This window comes from Ascaphus truei, chromosome 2, assembly GCF_040206685.1.
Source record: "Ascaphus truei isolate aAscTru1 chromosome 2, aAscTru1.hap1, whole genome shotgun sequence".
Classification (NCBI taxonomy): Eukaryota; Metazoa; Chordata; class Amphibia; order Anura; family Ascaphidae; genus Ascaphus; species Ascaphus truei.
Window position 1 is genome coordinate 85,054,374 of NC_134484.1, and position 19,212 is coordinate 85,073,585.

Below are 19,212 nucleotides of genomic sequence, written 5' to 3' on the forward strand. Positions count from 1 at the left end.
GGGGTGGGGAGGGAGCAAGGAGCGGGAGCGGGCCCTGCGCATGAGCGCCGGGACCGCGGGGAATCGCCGCCATTTTTTTTCCAAAGTTTTTTTTTTTTTTTCAAAAAAAATTTTTTTCAAAGTTTTTTTTTTTTTTTTTTTTTTTAAATCTCATCGAGGGCCGCACAGAGAGGCCAGGCGGGCCGCGTGTTGTGCAGCCCTGCTGTATACTAAGATGATCATCCACATTTCCACTTTGAAATTATGTTTTTTATTGTGTTTTCACAGGAGAGAGGTGGTACAAAAAGCAAACAAGGTTAGGTTGGGGTTTAACCTAACATGGAGAAATTAAGTTACAATTTAGGTAGTATATACTGTACAGTAGTAAGATACAATTTGTACAGGGATATTATGCAGTTGTTTAATGCGTAGTGATCTTATCTGATCCTTTACTACAGGTGTTGGTCAATTGGTTTCCTATATAATACAGATTTCTGGAATATATCACAAATTGTTAAAGTAGTTTAGTGTTTGCTGTTTCTTGGGCAGTATCTGGTAAAAGGAAGGGGAGTTTCCTTCCTGCAATTCCATACATGGTGGATTATACCATTGTAGGTGTTTAAAGTAAGGAAGGTGATACTGCAATGGTTTGAATTCTCACTTTGCAAGAGTAAAATAACTTGCAGCTGTTTATTTATAATATTCACTTATGTTTGTGTAGCACCCGTGACTAAGGGAAACTACCTGTGCTGCTGTTACCTGCGTGGCTTGCAGGAGGCCTAAGCCTCCGCCGCTAGGAACCTGGGGAGGTCTCACTTCTCCAGTTGCAGCGCCTCCACCTGCAAGGGATCCTTGCGCAGGATAACCCCTCACATATACCGAGTGTATATACAGTTAGGTCCGGAAATAATTGGACACTGATACAAGTTTTATTATTTTGGCTGTGTACCAAAATAAATTCAAGTTACAGTTACAGTAAATAATGAATAGGGGCTTAAAGTGCAGTCTATCAGCTTTAATTTGAGGGTATTCACATCCAAATTGGAGGAAGGGTTTAGGAATTGCATCTCTTTAATATGTAGCCCCCTCTTTTTCAATGGACCAAAAGTAATTGGACAATTGACTCAAAAGCTGTTTCATGGACAGGTGTGGGCTATTCCTTCGTTATTTCAGCATCAATTAAGCAGGTAAAAGGTCTGGAGTTGATTCCAGGTGAGGCATTCACATTTGGAAGCTGTTGCTGTGAAACCACAACATGCGGTCAAATGAGCTCTCAATGCAAGTGAAACAGGGCATCCTTAGGCTGCAAAAAAAAAGAAAATCCATCAGAGAGATAGCAGGAACATTAGGAGAGGCCAAATCAACAGTTTGGTACATTCTGAGAAAAAAAGAACGCACTGTGAGCTCTGCAACACAAAATGGCCTGGACGTCCACGGAAGACAACAGTGGTGAATGATTGTAGGATCCTTTCCATTTTAAAGAAAAACCCCTTCACAACATCCAGCCAAGAGAAGAACACTCTCCAGGAGGTAGGCATATCATTATCCAAGTTTACCATAAAGAGAAGACTTCACGAGAGCAAATACAGAGGGTTCGCCACAAGGTGCAAACCATTCATAAGCCTCAAGAATAGAAAGGCCAGATTAGATTTTGCCAAACAATATCTAAAAAAGCCAGCCCAGTTTTGGAACAGCATGTTTGGACAGATGAAACTAAGATCAACCTGTACAGGAATCATGGGAAGAAAAAAGTATGGAGAAGGCTTGGAACGGCTCATGATCCGAAGCATACCACATCATCTGTAAAACACAATGGAGGCAGTGTGATGGCATGGGCATGCATGGCTTCCAATGGCACTGGGTCACTAGTGTTTATTGATGATGTGACAGAAGACAAAAGCAGCCGGATGAATTCTGAAGTGTATAGGGATATATTGTCTGCTCAGATTCAGCCAAATTCAGCGAAGTTGATTGGATGGCGCTTCACTTTACAAATGGACAATGACCCAAAACATACTGCGAAAGCAACCCAGGAGTTTTTTAAGGCAAAGAAGTGGAATATTCTGCAATGGCCGAGTCAATCACCTGATCTCAACCCGATCGAGCATGCATTTCACTTGCTGAAGACAAAACTTAAGGCAGAAAGAACCACGAACAAACAACAACTGAAGACAGCTACAGTAAAGGCCTGGCAAAGCATCACAAAGGAGGAAACTCAGCGTTTGGTGATGTCCATGTGTTCCAGACTTCAAGCAGTCAATGCCTGCAAAGAATTCTCAACAAAGTATTAAAAATGAAAAATGTATTTATGATTGTGTTAATTTGTCCAATTACATTTGAGCCCCTGAAATAAGGGGACTGTGTATGAAAGTGGTTGCAATTCCTAAACGTTTCATACGATATTTTTGTTCAACCCTTTGAATTAAAGCTGAAAGACTGCACTTCTATTGCATCTCGGTTGTTTCATTTCAAATCCATTGTGGTGGCGTACAGAGCCAAAATTATGAAAATTGTGTCTGTGTCCAATTATTTCTGGACCTAACTGTATATAAAGTATTTCCTAAACATACATATAACACAATACAATACAGGGCCACCCAAGGCCATACCCATACAATACCCCCACTGTCTGATCACCACCTTGTCCACACCCCGGTGAGGTTTCCCCAAAGTTCTGAGGGTGCCCTGGGCACCTAACCATCCGGTGTCCACAAGACAGGCCCACACCAAAGTGTGTGAGGAGTAGCTCTACTCCTGTGTGTGGCCATTGTGTACTTGCAGGTACCTTCATCGTCTTAGGCCAGACCAGGCCAAACTGTAGCATGGATCCGTCGGATCGCCGAGTGATCCCAAGATGCGATCTATCCACTCCTTTCACGAAGGCGCCCGCCTCTGAGGGAGCTCCCGCTGGAGTGTGTTCCTTATAAGTGTCTCTTAGGAATGCCTGTGGTCTGGTCCCAGACCGCATGCCGTGCACACCGTAAGGCATCCGTCACCGGTGTGCTAATGCTAACTAGCTGAATGCTACTGGGAGAAGAGTCCCTATCTACGGGCTTTCCATGCAGCACCCACAAGCTGAGGTGAGTCGGGGCCTAACTGGGACCTGGGGGGAATCTGGTCTAGTCTGGGAGCCACCTGCACCCAGACACTACCTTACCCCTTGCTGTCCCTGCTCTGACTGAAACGTGGTCCCCAGTGCATCAAATGTATCTCCTTTGCTCTCTGGAAATCTGGGCGCCCTATTAGGTCTACGTGGTCTAAAGCCCCTGGGGCTGCTGGGACTTGTAGTCCTGTGCGGAGCCTGCCTAATGGCCACCGCAACTAATAAAACACTGCGCATGCGCATCGTGCCTATTGCGCATGCGTGAGAAGTAAAGATGGCTGCTGCCTGTGCTCTGAGCACCGGAGTGCTCCCCGCACTTATACCATTCCGCCTGTAGCTCCGGCGGCACCCAGCGCCTCCCTGCAGGCTCTGCTCCCCCCGTACTCGCACCAGAGGTAAGGGACATGGCTACACCTTGCTGTAGGATACTCTATACTTAATGCCAAGTTTATTATGTTTTCTAATTTGTTTGTTTTGCAATGTTTCTCCTGTGTATTTGGCTACATTTGGATTAGTCCTGGAATTAACCAGGTGTTTGGAACTATTTAAGGAGGGATCAGTTGTGAAGGTTGGACTTCACTGCAGCTGCCCTGCAAGTTCCAGGCTCCTCAAATCTGCCGTCCCTGCTTTCTTAAAGAGCTGTTTCATGAAAGTCCAAACAAAGGAAGGGAGGTTATGAGCTTAAAGAAACCCTGCAATCCATACGGACACAACCTCCCACATAAGTAACTGGGTTGGGATGAATTGATGTCTGTAGTAAATGGCCAATAAGTTGGCATTTTTAGTAAGGACATTCCAACCATATATAAAAGAAAGTGAACTGCATTCCTCAATTTTGAAAAAGTTTGAGGTCTAAGGATATATTTTATGAAGTTTGTCAGGGGTGAGATACCATCTATAAAGTAATTTGAAACTGTTCTCTTTTATGGTGGTGTTGATAGAGATAGATGATATTGTCTCCCAACTCCCTTCCCAATCATCAAACTCTAGGTATTCCCAGGTCTTTGTCCTGTTGTTTAATATAAGACATATTTGCGTTTGTACAATGGGGGAGTACTTCTTGGTATAGCGTGGAAAACAGACCTTTGGACATTGGGTCGCCCTTGCAAATATTTTCGTATATGATATTTCTGGAGGTGTAAGAAGGGCCCTTTAAAATTAAATGTCTAATCTGTAAATATATGTATGGTTCGTGGGGGGTATTTGGTGGGTTTCTTTTAATGGATAAAATGATTTTATCCAGTCTCTAAGATATTTCCAACTCGAATGAGACCCTTTGTCATCCCCCATTTAAATTGGTTTGTGGACAAACCTGGTAGAAAGTCCGGACTGAAGAACAGAGGTGTCATGTTGCAAGTTGATGTGGTCATCTTCACCTTTATACTGGGGATTTTTCATTCTTAAGGAGTGAATAATAGCAGTGAGTGTTCAGGATTGTAATAGTTTTTCTTTTGGATTTTGCCAGAGTATATGGTCTAGTTTTACTGGGTGGCATTAGATTCTTCTATGTCTACCCATCTGATGATGCCCTGTATATATCAAATGCTGATTTGGGTTATTACGCCGCCCTGTAGTGGAGTTGCAGAATTGGTACTTCCAGCCCCAGCTACTTGCCGATTTGGGGTGATAGAATTTGTCGGCTGACTTTAGGCTTCTGTTACTGGCCCATATAAATGTCCGTATTTTTTGTTGTAGAGACTTTAAGTCTCCCTCAATCCGTGGGAATAGACTGTGACCTAAATAGATACAGGATCATGGGCAGCAATGTCATTTGTCCTATCCAAGATAAGGAATACTTAGACCAGGCTTCGTGATTCTTTTTAATTTTTTTATACATATAGGAACCGGCGGCCTGGTATAGTAAATCTAATGGAGTGGTTATCTTAACACCTATATAACCCCCCCTCCTAATGGGTTACTAGAGGGTTGGAGTGCATAGGACCCCACCCTATTTTGCCATGGGATCATGACATCATGGGGAGTATAAAGAGATGAGGAATGTTCGAGAAGGTTATGTTCCGGGGGGACAATAGGATAAATGTGGACGTTGTATAAAAATCTTCCTTTTAATAGTTGGAAAGGACAACATTTAAGCTTAAACATGGGACTGTGAGCACCCTGACGGCCTGACATCCAAAACCTATACCAAACTAGGTATACTTTTACAGGAACAAATCCTCCCTAAGCTTGCTAGTCAGAAAGCGTATCGCATAGCAGATGCTAATGCCAATTATAGACCATGGAGACATAGTATATGGCTCGGCATCCCAAACCCACCTTAGCAAACTTGACACCCTCTACAATTCAATTTGTCGTTTCGTTCTCTAATGCAACTACAACACTCACCACTGCGAAATACTCAAAGAACTAGATTAGTCGTCACTCGAGTCTAGGTACAAAGTTTACCTTTTCTGTCTTGCCTTCAAATACTTTCTGGGCAAGCTACTCATCTATCTGAACAAGCTCCTCACCCCTACCACATGCAGCACTTATCATCTGAGATCAGATTCCAAAAGACTGTTCATGGTCCCAAAGCTCAACAAAGTATCCGGTCGCTCCTCCTTCTCTTACCGTGCACCCCAAAACTGGAACAACCTACCAGAGACTCTCACATCCACCACCAGTTTAATTTCTTTCAAAACTAAGGCTGTCTCACATTTTAATATGGTCTGTAACTGTTACATAAGCCTATAATATACATCTTCTCTAACTGTGCATGCAATGTATTGTATATAATGTATACCCTGTTCATTTATGTAACTGTATTTGTAACCATGTATTATTTGTCATATTAACTATGTCCAGGACATACTTGAAAACAAGAGGTAACTCTCAATGTATTACTTCCTGGTAAAACATTTTATAAATAAATAAACGTGTTTCTAAATGTAACATAGTAAATAAAATGACAACTAAAAATAACAGTTAAACTTTTAGGGATTCATATTTAGGGTACAGAAAATAGATACTTTTTTTATTCACAAACTTACACAGTCACTTACCTTTTAAGATTAAGTTTCAATATAGAGTAAAATTAGGGGGTTCATTAAACTTGAATAATAAAAGCTGGGCCACTATTGCAGGGAAACTCCCATTGAAGTGCCCCTATCTGTATTATCGCCGTTGAATGAATAAACCCCAAATTGTCCTAAAAACACAGTGATCCTGTGCTTCATCCCAACAAATTTCAAATCTGCTAAACATTGGAGCAAAACCCTTCGGGCCTCATCTTCAAAAAAAATCTTTCTTTTACAGTATTTGTATGCTATAAAAACAGAAAAGGGAAGGAGTTGAAAAATAGAAATGACAAAAAAGATTTTGTAATTAAAGCCTTACATAACGGAGATGCCTGCAGAGTCTCTACAGTGAAAACGTGTAAATGCAAGAGTGGAAAGTTTATGAATGAAAGAGGAAAATTGGTAAAAAAAAAAAAATTAGGCGCTTAGATTTGTAAGTAATAATATCACTTGTGCGCACATTCACGTCTCAGACAGGTCTGCAACCCTAATAAAACACAATAGGTAGCGCTAATAATGAAATAATAATATGTATATATATATATATATATATATATATATATATATATATATAAAAATAATGATAATACAATTATATAAACAATAAAGTGGAGCAGCCTAGATAAACATCTGACCCCCAGTCAGATAAGAGCAATGGAACTATAATGGTATCAATGGCGCTAACAACAAATTAAAAATAAATAAATGAATATACAACCAGATGACGATTGGAAGATTCAATGATGATCTCAGCAAACGGTGATCAAACATGAAATGCAAGAAAAAAGAACATAGTGTAATACTGTATATACTACGACAGACAGACAAACAATGACTAACAATGTTGCTGAAACACACAGATGACTAAATAAAAATAGTATATTTAATATATCATAAAAACATACAAGACAATTATGACAAAGTTATAGGTCCCAACGATTCTCATAATTGTCATAACCTATAACTTTGTCATAATTGTCTTGTATGTTTTTATGATATATTAAATATACTATTTTTATTTAGTCATCTGTGTGTTTCAGCAACATTGTTAGTCATTGTTTGTCTGTCTGTCGTAGTATATACAGTATTACACTATGTTCTTTTTTCTTGCATTTCATGTTTGATCACCGTTTGCTGAGATCATCATTGAATCTTCCAATCGTCATCTGGTTGTATATGCATTTATTTATTTTTAATTTGTTGTTAGCGCCATTGATACCATTATAGTTCCAGGTCTGCAACCCTGCTTTTTACCATTATCTCCTAGCGTAAAAGTGCTTCCACTGCAGCAAGGGATTCTGGGAAGACATGCAAATGAGCACAGTGTCACCGGTGGAAGGTTTTTGTTACTTTTTTTTTTACCCACCATAACTTATTTAATAAGTAATAATACAAATAATGGTATAAAGTCTTGTACAAATGGTGCAATGTACACTGTGACTATCTCCCTACAACCACTGGCTATACTGTACATTATTAGAGGGTTTCTTCTTTCATCATGTATTATGCATCAGGCTTTTGATAAGAAAGGTTAAGGATCTTACTAGGATATATGTAGTCAGGTCACCTTATGACTACTATTCTGCCCTTGGGCTGTGTAAAGAATCGGGGATCACAGCGTGACTCCCCCTTACCACCCGCGGGTACTGCTGCTCCCGCTGTGTCCCCCATTTGCCGGTACCCCTGCCGGGCTGCCGCTGCTCCGCACGCAGCATGTAAACATGCGGCCGCCATTAAACCTGCACGCGCGCTCTCCAGCCTTACAGAGCGCGCGTCAGGCAGTTATAATTTATTCACCCCTCTGGGGTCTAGACCACGCTCCCGGCACTCGCACGGCTCACGGCCGCATCCCCCTGCCTCTCAGCTGTTCTGCAAACACCTTCATCAGCACAAACAACCCAGTGCTGCTCCACACTCTCATCCGGGCCTTCCTCTGCTTCCTATTGGTCAGCCCACCTTTATAGTCCCTGTTGCACATTGCTCTGCATATTCTTTGCTAGTGGATGTGTACTTTGATTGTCACTTCATTACAGTGCTACTCAGGTTCTGACCCCGGCTTCCTCCTGACTACACTGCTTCTCTCGTCCCTCGAACTCGGCTTGTACCTCGACCTTCCGGATCACTCTACTCCCTGACCTCGGCAACGGCAACCACTACGGCTCTTCTATCCTCCAGAACTGGCAAGTACTATAGCTATAGTCTCCTGGCCGGCAACGCAAATACCACACTCCGGACACTCTCCTTCTGCTGCGGGTGCGTGTAAACTTACGTCCCACCTCAGTGGTAGGGATGGGTCTGGTCTGCGGGCAGCACTGCCGTAACAGGCTGGCAGTAAACCCTGGTACAAGCCTGTTATACCTCCTGTCTGGTGCGTGACCTTACTGGGGGGAGAGGTAATAGTTCTACCGCGGGAGATCAACTTCAGTTCCTGGAGCCTACGGCAAGTGGAGGTGCTGCACTGCTAAAGATATGTGGGGTACGAACCCCAGAAGCCTGGTCCTGTGTCCCCACTGCCATCGGCGGACGACTCAGCCCTCCTGTTGCCAGCTATATATATGCACCATACACCGTAATAATAGACAAATCTCCCACTGGGTGGGGGAAACAATCTTACATATATAGCATGGGTCCCCCTGGACCCCTTTTTGCCTCCCTGGGTCCCCGTGTCTTTCTCTACCTCAGGAGGGTGTGTGTGATGGTGGCAACTGCGCAGAGTGCGGACAGGCGAGCGCATCCCTTCGCAGGACGCCACCATCTTGTATGTGTCCGCGCATGTGCAGTGAGTTGTGCATGCGCAGAAGGAGATGCAGGGCAGCCCTTAGGCAGAGTAGGCTCCGTGGGGAACTACAAGCCCCATAAGGCATAGGGGCAATCACCACACTTTGCGCGAGAGCCAATAGGGCTCTAGGATTCCCTGCTGTAGGGAATAGATACATTTGGCACACAGGGACCACGTTAGTCAGAGCTGGGAGACAGATAGGGGAGGTTGTATGTGCAGGGTGTCTGTGGCCCCTGCACTAGGCCAGAGACCCCTTGATAGGCCCCAGCTAGGCCCCGACGTCTATAACAAGATTGTGGCTGCTACAGGGACAGGCCCCTTAGGTAGGACACGGCCCTATTAGCTGCTTAAGTTCAGGGACACAGCTGCAACGCTGCGCAACCCTGAGGATTGTGGTCTGGGACCAGATCACCCTGCAAGATATAGAGACTATCTGTCTGTGGGACATTCCAGCTGGGTACCACCCACACGGAGGAGGACCCATCACAGAGGCAGACACCATCGCTGGATCAGCGGATCCTGTACAGCTACCAGTTGGCGCGCCCGGGTGGTACCTACTTCACTAAGTGCACCAACCAATTAACACACACCATAGTGGCAGCGCTGACCACATATAAGGGTGGGGGTTATATTCTTGTGGACACCAGGGTGGTTGGGTGCCGGAAGGCCCCGTCAGGTACGATGGACACGGTGTGGGTTACACGGTGGTGGGATACGGCCGTGTGAGGCTTGATGGGTAGCTGTAACCAGTAGCATTATTATTCTCAATTCTGTTTATGCATAGTCCTAAGTAAAGGTTATTGTTATTTTATAGAGTATGTGTATTAGTATCTTTGGGTTCCTGTGAGGGGCTCCTCCCACTACGTTGGGATCCATCCCAGGTAGAGGTGCTGCACCAAGATTGTTGTTGTTATATCACCCATGGCTCCCCATGGCGGAGGCTTGGGACCTCCGTGAGCCAACAGGTAATGCCAGCACCGGAAGACTCTTACAGTAGGGGGCAAGAGGGCTACACATATAATTATTCTCTTTTAAGATAGGACAGAGTACCACTACTTGTAGTAGCTCTTGGTTAACCCCTACCCGTAACACTTTCATTGCCAAGGTGGCCTGCAATGATGCATTAATCAACGCTACTATATGGCCTGGAAAACCACTTATTTTTGTCTTTTCAACCCCACATTGCCATGGTTTTTAAAAATGTTATTTACACACTTGCATTTTTCTTTAAAGAGAAAGTGTATTTAATTTAAAGATGCCCCTTCTCCATTTCTGTTTTCCCAGCATAAATAATGTATGCATGTATAGAAAACATAGTGCACACAGCTTTTCACCAGTGTCAAAGTATACAATGTTTTAACACTGGTTGCAGAATCCCCTGGCAGATGAGTACACATTTATCTTAGAAACAATAACAATACAATGGGTAGTGGCACAGCCTGCCCTCTCTGTGCACCTTCCCGGGAATACAGCTGCCTGCTCCACTCCAGGTTTTGTTATTCCACTGTGTGTTTTGGGTTTTGCAAGCTGGGGTGAGACGGAGTTATTGGGGGAGTGTGTGGCCAAGTCAGGGGGTCCCCAGTGCACGCGTGAGCGGGGGAAGTGCAGGGCTGTGTGTGTGTGCACTAAGGTGAGGGGTTTGCTGCAGCGCACAGGACCTGAGGGGGAGGAGATAGGACACAGTCCCCGGTAGGACAATGCAGGCTCGTCGCCTGACCAAGCGGTCCATCCTGGGCAGCAAGGTGAGCGCATCGGACCCGGGGCACAGGGAGGCGAGGTGGGGGCAGAGCATGGGGTCATCAGCCCTGCAGTTCCTGGAGGAAGATGAGGAGCAGCAGCAGCAGCAGCAGAGACCCACATCACACAGTGGGGGATATCTGAGGTCCCTCCTAAAGGTGAGTCCCAGGGGTGCCCCCCTGCTTGGGGAGGGAGGTGGTTATCTGTGTGCATGCCGATCTGTGCTGCTCAGCCACGTGGGGTTATTATTTAGGGGGTGACTTTCCTTGTGGTGGGACAACAAAGGGAATAAGTTTCAGATCACAGCGCAGCCATCGGGTGTAGAAGTGTGAGTGCCAGGCAGTGAGTGCAGCTGCTTTCCAGCAATATTTGCAGCTGAGTGTTGCTCAGCGCTGTCATTGTGCAGCGATCAGGCTTAACCCTTTCATTACTTTGTGACAGCTCCTGTACCATCAAAGCAATTAATTAACTACATGTCTTAAAAAAGACGTGGGGGGGAGGGGTGGTGTACACGTCCACTTAACCCCTTAGTAGCCGAAGACGAGAACCGTTACTGATACATCAAGATATCTCACAACCTAATGTAAAAACATGATGCTGCCCCTCCCACCTTTTCTCCATAACATGTGGGTTTTGTTTATGCGAGGGGAGTTTCATGCCATTTATTAAGTCATCTCTTATTTGTGAAGCGGCAATTTACTCCAGGTGCGAGACCCAAATGGTACCCCACCCCAGGTGTGAGACCCCCAATGTGTGAGGTTTCCTGATGTCAGCAGTCCACCTCCTCCACTCACCTGGCAGTAAGTGAGGGTTGTTGCAGTAGCAGCTCTAACAAAGACCTACTGCTACGCATGGATCATGTGCAAACACTTTCACATCACATAATAACATCAGCAGCACAAACATCTCACATTAATACTATGCAAGTGGCTCACCTATTTCCTTCACCCTGCGTAAAACATGTAACAATAAGCACATACAATCACAGCTACTCTATACACACACAAAGGAATCTCTGCTCCACTTGAATTGACACGTTTCCCTTCCATTAAGGTACAGAAATCATATATTTTATTTCTTCAGTTGATGTGACATTGCTTTGCAAGAAATGCCTCATGTTTTTATAGACATGGGACTAGAGATTCCCCACATGGTGTACCCTGTAACCAAACAACAGAAACATAAGCTATGATCAGGAATTTTATCGAGGATATAAGGCCAAGTTGTAAACTTAATGAGATTTTCTCTGCCAGTAGTGCTTCTTTTTCCTGCACCAATATGACTTATCCATAGATGAAGTTTGTGTGGGGTTGAAACACCTAAGAAGATTCTTCTTTAAATCTCCATATAAATAAAAAGGACATCTCTGAAGAAGATATCTTTTGGTTTGTCCATGTTGATACTTCATCTCTGCACAACAGACAGATAAAGAATATTTAAATAATAAATATAGCCAAGGTCTTTAGCTGATAATGTTAATACACAATAATACTATAGTGTGTGAAGCCTATATCTACACATTTTGTCATGTTATTGTTTGTTTTAATGAAGAAGTTTGTTCTCAACAGCTTGAGTTATCTGCAGACGGATTGGTGTATATTCAGATTTGTCCGTATACTCTTTAGCAGAACTCTGGGCCAATGAGTCACTCCCAGCCTGCGAAAGTGTATATCAGTGGGCCGTGTATCATCGGCTTCAAACTTCATTGCGCTTACTAAGCAATTAAGTGCAGTTTTCACATGAAAATGGGTGATACAATTATTAAAAATGCTTGTGGAATGTACACATTGATATTTTTTTTTTTTTGATGTGTAATGGCATACACTCCAACTGCTCAAAAAGTAAATCAAAGAAAATGAACGATTTACGTTTTCCTTTTGATCTCCCCAAGTTTCAAGCCTGACGAAGGGGCCAGGGGGCCTTGAAAAGTGCTACTGCACCGACACACTTTATTCGAGCAAATACCCGGTATGTACCTGGCAGATACCTGGAATGCGCCGCTCCTCACCTCTGACAAGCCCCGTTGCATTTGCCTTCCCAGCCTGGGTTCATGCCTGGCTGATGGGCGGCTGATCTGTTAAATGATAATGATTAGGATTTAATAGGCTGCAATGCTTCGCGTGTCTACCAGATGGCATAAATTCATGAATTGTAATGCAGTATATATATATCTACTGTGCAGTATTGCAGCCAGAGGGAATAAAATGCTTCAATCCCTGCTTGGAAAATACCTCAATGCACTCGGGCAGAAAACAGTCACAAACCTCAATACACCCGGGTATACCCGAATTCGTGGGACTAGCCGAGCTCGAATAAAGTGTGTCGCCAGTGTATATCGTGCACATATAACGGTATGTGTCTGCTAACATTTATTTTCCCTGTGGTTGCTGATTCTTTCTGTATTGATGCATTAAAGACGATACTTGGTGAGACCAAAAGCAAAAAGTAAGTAAGTCCTTTTATTATTATTATTATTATTATTATTATTATTATTATTAAAAACATTTCTAAAAATAATTATAAAAATTGAGTGCTGATTCAGTTTGGTTTTTGTATACTTTCCAACTTCACCTATGTGGCAGGTACTTTACCTAGTTTTTCTGCGCTGTGTCTATATCAGATACTGTATTATAGTGAAAAAGAGAAACTATACTACAACCAAGCGCTCAACCTATTGTGAATTATGTGTACAATAAATTTTAGTGAACAACAAGTGAAGATAAATTAAATAAATGTGACAATTAGTGTGTCCAAACTTGATAAGGATAACCACTAAACACAATAGTCCACAAACCACCAAATTAGGGGAGGGTATGGGAATGGGCTGCCTAGGACTATAAACAAGTTATTCCATATAGCTATAAACAGAAGTGTTAGTACAGAGAGCAAAGTCCTTGGCGCACTATCAAGTGCGTGAACCTGATAAAATAGTCCTGTTGTTGAAGAACTAGTTGGAAAATGTCCACAGTCTGACCTCCTGGTTTCCTTCTGATATTTGTTTATCTGCAATCAAAGAGAACAGGAGACCATTGCGCAGTATCTCAAGTGAATTGAAGCCTCATCCACACAGCTGCTAGATACTTACATCTAGATGGGTATATGCAGACCTTGAAAGGTATCTTTAGACCGGAGGTTGGTATCTCTCACCGGGTTCCCCACTGGTGATGCTCCCGCTCCACAGATGGCCGATTCGCCCAATGGTACACAAGAGATAAAATGCCAAATAGTGTGGTACAGTACAATTTAATAAAACAATAAAAAGACCAACATTTGATGCACTCACATGCTAGATGATCTAACTGCACGATTTACAATGTGCCGTCCGCAAGCATGAGGGGCTGAACCGTGGTGTGTGTGGAGGCTGGATCCTGCGTGTATCTCTTCCTCGCGGCCGCAAATCGGAGCGCCAGGTCCACCTCAGATGACGTCACCTCCAACAGCAACCTCCTCAGCTGGTACTGGCACGTAGCATTTCTAATTTCTAATGTGAGTGATTTCTCTACTTTATTAAATAATGTGTCCAAATTCTCGGTGTCTATATCTATATTCTCCACCCCTGACTCATCAGCAAAAATGGTGTCAATATGACTACTACGTAGTGCACGATTAGAAAATAGTGACATTCTGAATTATGAAATGGTTGGCTGCTAGTGTAGAAAATGGAACCATTATATTATTTCTACTTTTTGATATACCATATGTAGTACTGTGTGAGAATTGTATTTTAGAAATGTTGTGTTACAGTCTTATTATAGTAAGTTTGTGATACAGTCACTGTGAATGACAGGAGTTTGCAATGCTAACATCAGCACTCCAGTCAATTAGCCCAACACCCCTCTGGGAGTAATTATCCTATTAGGGCAAGTCTAGGGCCAATTAGTTGTGCTTAAATAGCACCCTACAGCATCAATGCTCCATTACCCCTGAGGAAGTGACGTCAGAGGTCACGAAACGCGCGTAGGGTGGAGCTTAGCTGCACGCATTGCTACGTGCCAGTACCAGCTGAGGAGGTTGCTGTTGGAGGTGACGTCATCTGAGGTGGACCTGGCGCTCCGATTTGCGGCCGCGAGGAAGAGATACACGCAGGATCCAGCCTCCACACACACCACGGTTCAGCCCCTCATGCTTGCGGACGGCACATTGTAAATCGTGCAGTTAGATCATCTAGCATGTGAGTGCATCAAATGTTGGTCTTTTTATTGTTTTATTAAATTGTACTGTACCACACTATTTGGCATTTTATCTCTTGTGTACCATTGGGCGAATCGGCCATCTGTGGAGCGGGAGCATCACCAGTGGGGAACCCGGTGAGAGATACCAACCTCCGGTCTAAAGATACCTTTCAAGGCCTGCATATACCCATCTAGATGTAAGTATCTAGCAGCTGTGTGGATGAGGCTTCAATTCACATGAGATACTGCGCAATGGTCTCCTGTTCTCTTTGATTGCAGATAAACAAATATCAGAAGGAAACCAGGAGGTCCGACTGTGGACATTTTCCAACTAGTTCTTCAACAACAGGACTATTTTATTAGATACTGTATACCTATTATTATACCTATTTCTGACAGTTACTAAAACCTGTAGCTATTTACAGCAGCTTTAAGATTTATGGCTGATTTCGTAAGTTATAAACAAGTTAAATGTCATTTAGTACCACATCTTTAGTGTGTGAATATAAGTCTACTTGCATATACAAGTTAACCCCAAAATACATGGTTTATAGGTAAAATGACATTTGCATATGAAACCCCTTGGTGTGGCTACTAGAGTACTATATGGAGTTGAGAATAAGCTCTGGCCGATAGGCTCCACCCTGTGATGACATATGGAACTATGTGACAGGAGGTATAAGAAGACGGAATGTTCTAGAGAGGAAGTTCCAGCATGGGAGAAGGAGAGGAGCCTCAGGAAGTAGAGCTAGGGTATATGTTCCTACACTTGTAGTATAGATCAGGATTCTCTTTTATTTTGCTTCAGTTGGGGACAGTGCCCTGTATCTTAGGATCCCATAGTATGGCCATAAGAGAAGCGCAGATCCCAGATAGGGAATGCAGACATGCCATAAAGGGTAACGCAGTGAAGGCCCCAGGATGTTGTGGGATTAGCCCTACAAGCGGATCCCAATCTACAGTATTCATTACCCCTGAGGAAGTGGCAGTTCCACAACAGGGTTGAAGATTAATACATGTAGTAATGTACACAGAAGAGGCCAGGATCTCAGCAGGGGCCTGTAGTAAAAGGGACAAATAGGATGTTGCTAAAAAGGGGGGCCCGGTCCACTAGATGAAGTCAGAATAGTAACAAGTGAATGTACCTCCCATGGGTGCTAAGAGTGGGCACCCAGGGAAGAAATGTATTTAGAGTGAAGGTGGTATGGATGAAAAAAAGGTACAACCAGGTCGATCTTATTGTTACTGTGACAAGCAACATGAATACAGATTGAAGTTGTTACAGATAAAAACTCCTGGCACCCATCTTTTCCATCGCCCAGCCGACCACAGACAGCACCATGAGACAAGGGAAATCTATACAGATGTCCAAAACACCCCTACATAGATGCAGGGATGGTTACACATATAGTAAATGATGCCAGCCTCCCCCAGAGGTGCTCCCTTGTTTGAAAGAACCCCAATCCTGGATTAACTGAAGAAGTGAAGTTGACCTATTTCCAATTGCCAAATCTTTTAAGTCTTGCTACATATATCTAACTTGACATTGCAATACTTTTCTGCCCCTCAGGACCGCTGACGGGAGGGAGAGCTGGGACAACTGTCCCGGGCCTGGAAACTCTGGCAGGTCCACCTGGCCTATACTGGAAGTTGGTCTGGCCCAACTTCTGTCAATAGCCTCCTGGCTGGGCCCTCCTGTGCAACTGTGGCCTTGCTTCCCACCGCTGCAGGTCTTGCATGTACTGAGGGCCCATACTCCCACCACTCCCCACAAGCTGTTTATGGGCCTGTTCCTCCTATTTATAAATGTGAATTATAGCTGAAAAGCCATGATGCAGAGTGATTTATTTGTTACACACTATTGGCATCCAGAAGAGGAACACTCTAAGCGTCATATAATCTAGAGCACAGCTTCACTGGAACTGTATTAGATTGTATTATACGTGCTTCACAATTGGCATCCTTCATTTAGAAAGAAGCACAGGTATTTGTGAACAAATGATACACTACCTTATGGATATATTTTTATTAATGTGAACAAAATTGAAAGTATGCTGGGTGTGTTTTCCCTTCTTGTGGTACACTGTGTGCATGCTTATGGTACATCAGGTTCTCAAAAGTTCAGGTCCTCGTTAAAATTAAAAACACATCTGCTTTTGGTTGTAGCGTAGTAAAAAAACACATGCCAATACGATGATGAGAAAAACAATTGTTTCATGGAAACTATTAAGTTTCAATGTGATGTGCTATATAAAAAGTAAAGGGCAATTTTTGAAAGGGTCATCTCTACTTTCCTTCTTTGGATATTTTGAAGTCCTGTGCTCCTGTAGTTAGATAATTGTGCAATGGATAAATAAAATGACCATTCTCTTCTCTCAAACACATTTCTGACATTGTGGCCTAATGACTAAAAAAAATTTATATGCTACATAAAACAGACTGTGGAACATACGTAAAGGTCCTTTTAATATCTTTTTGTCAGAAACACTTCAGATCTATAGGTGCAATTCCACCCAATCACAAAATTCAGCAATGTCTTAGACCAGAGATGTGCAAAGTTTCTGAGCTGTGCCGCCTGCCTGGCTGCCCCAGTGCTCGCCCCCCACCCCCCTGTCCTAGGACCCGGCGTCAAATGACGTCGTGGGTCATGTGACGTCACGTGACCCCGCATTATCATTTGACGCCGGCAACGCTTTGCCGAAGAGCCGGCTGAGAGCAGGTAAGACAAGTAACCGAGGCCTCGCGTCTCCCCCGGCATTTCATTTAAAAGCCTTGGGGAAGAGCACGGGGCCTCTGTAACCGCCACGCACCCCTGTCTTAGACACTGATTTTATCAACCAAATTGAGCCAAAAACTGAAGTCCCATATGTGGTCAGAACCATCAAAATAAATTAAAGATGCATCCCCCTAGGATCAAAATGACCCAAATAGCATTTATACATTTTAAAGAGTAAATCTAGACAGCTGACACTTTCCTTTTGAACAAAAATGAGATGTAAGAATCATTTCTTAAAGTTCCATGGTATGCTGAAACCTAGTCCCTTTTTATGGGATGTAACTGTCTTTATTGTGGTCTTGCCTGTTGAAGACTTAGCAAAGTGTCCACTTCCCTCCTCCTCATATTGCTTCAATGGCCAGAAGAGAATACTGGTAGAGCAGGGGTGCGCAAAGTGGGGGTGCGATATTTTCTGGGGGTGGCGCGGTGGTTACAGGGGCCCCGCGCTTTTCCCCAAGGCATTTAAATTAATGCCGGGGGAGGCGCGAGGCCTCAGTAACTCCCTTACCTGGTCTGAACTGCCTCTTCGATGACGCGTCGCCATGAGAACATGGCGTCAAATGAGTTTGCACACCCCTGGGGTAGAGAAACATGTCTTATATACCCAGATTTGGAATTTTAAATAAACAAAAACAACTTTCTGAATAAAAAAGAAATTAAATGGCCACCTTTTGCTCTATTGTTTTAGGTAACTAAGGCTACTTTTCTGAGTTAAAGCAACAGCAGAAGCATGTATGAGTTTAATTCATGTAGTGTTAATATCTTGCCCTCTCAGCGTGTTCTGCACTTTTTTTTTTAATGTTTGCCTAGTGTTAAAACTCTATTTTCTCAGTTTTGTATGGTACATTTTAGACTACAAAGGGCTCTGGGTAGAGCTTAATTTTAACACTTAATTTGTCAATCGCTCATACAGTATCTCCTGAACAAAGCATTTAAAAAATAAACAGCATTAAAAGGGACAGTAATAGATATAATAGCTTTTAAAATTTGTTTAAATACCCAAAAATTTCAATCCGCATAGGCCGCTATTTAAGTGGGACTCTCTTTTGTTCGTTGTTTGCAGCCCTGTGCTTTACACGCAGGGTAATTGTTTTGTGAGTCAGTATCTAGTGAGCTTTGTGAAACATCTGACGATTAAGTATGGCAGCTGTGCTAAAACAGATTAAATCCATGATCAGGGAAATCTGTGTGTCACGAGGGAGACTCCAGGAGTGGGTAGGACCTCGGTGGCCGGAACAGTAGGAGCAGGCAAAGATTGTTGGGGTCGGAGGCAGCCAGCAAGCAGGATCGTCGTGGGCAAGCAGGGGTCGGAGGCAGCCAGCAAGCAGGATCGTCGTGGGCAAGCAGGGGTCGGTGGCAGGCAGCAAGCAGGATCGTCGTGGGCAACACGCAGAGGTTCGGCAACAGGAAGGCAGGAGCAGGACAGGGGAGCAGGAACTGGGCAGGGACTTGCTAGCAGGAAACAGACTAGGGCAATCTAGTTAAACAGCAATGGCCATTAATATGAACAGGACTCCAATACAGAACAGGACTGGTACAGGAACAAGCTGCGGCAGAAGCATGGGCAATGGCATGGAGTCTGACATAAAGCAAAGGCCCAGACAGGAAGCAGGAACTATAAGGACAGAGAACAGGCGCAATAAGAGGAG

General features: G+C 43.7%; 1 protein-coding gene across 1 annotated transcript in view; it reads left to right on the plus strand.

Moving 5' to 3' along the window:
* Positions 1-10,400: 10,400 nt before the first annotated feature.
* Positions 10,401-19,212, plus strand: part of ZNF704 (zinc finger protein 704) — a 105,291-nt gene continuing 96,479 nt past the window's right edge. The window contains exon 1 of the mRNA XM_075583044.1: positions 10,401-10,773. Within this exon, the coding sequence (XP_075439159.1) occupies positions 10,576-10,773 (198 nt within the window). The 5' untranslated portion in view covers positions 10,401-10,575. The remainder of the gene's footprint in view (positions 10,774-19,212) is intronic.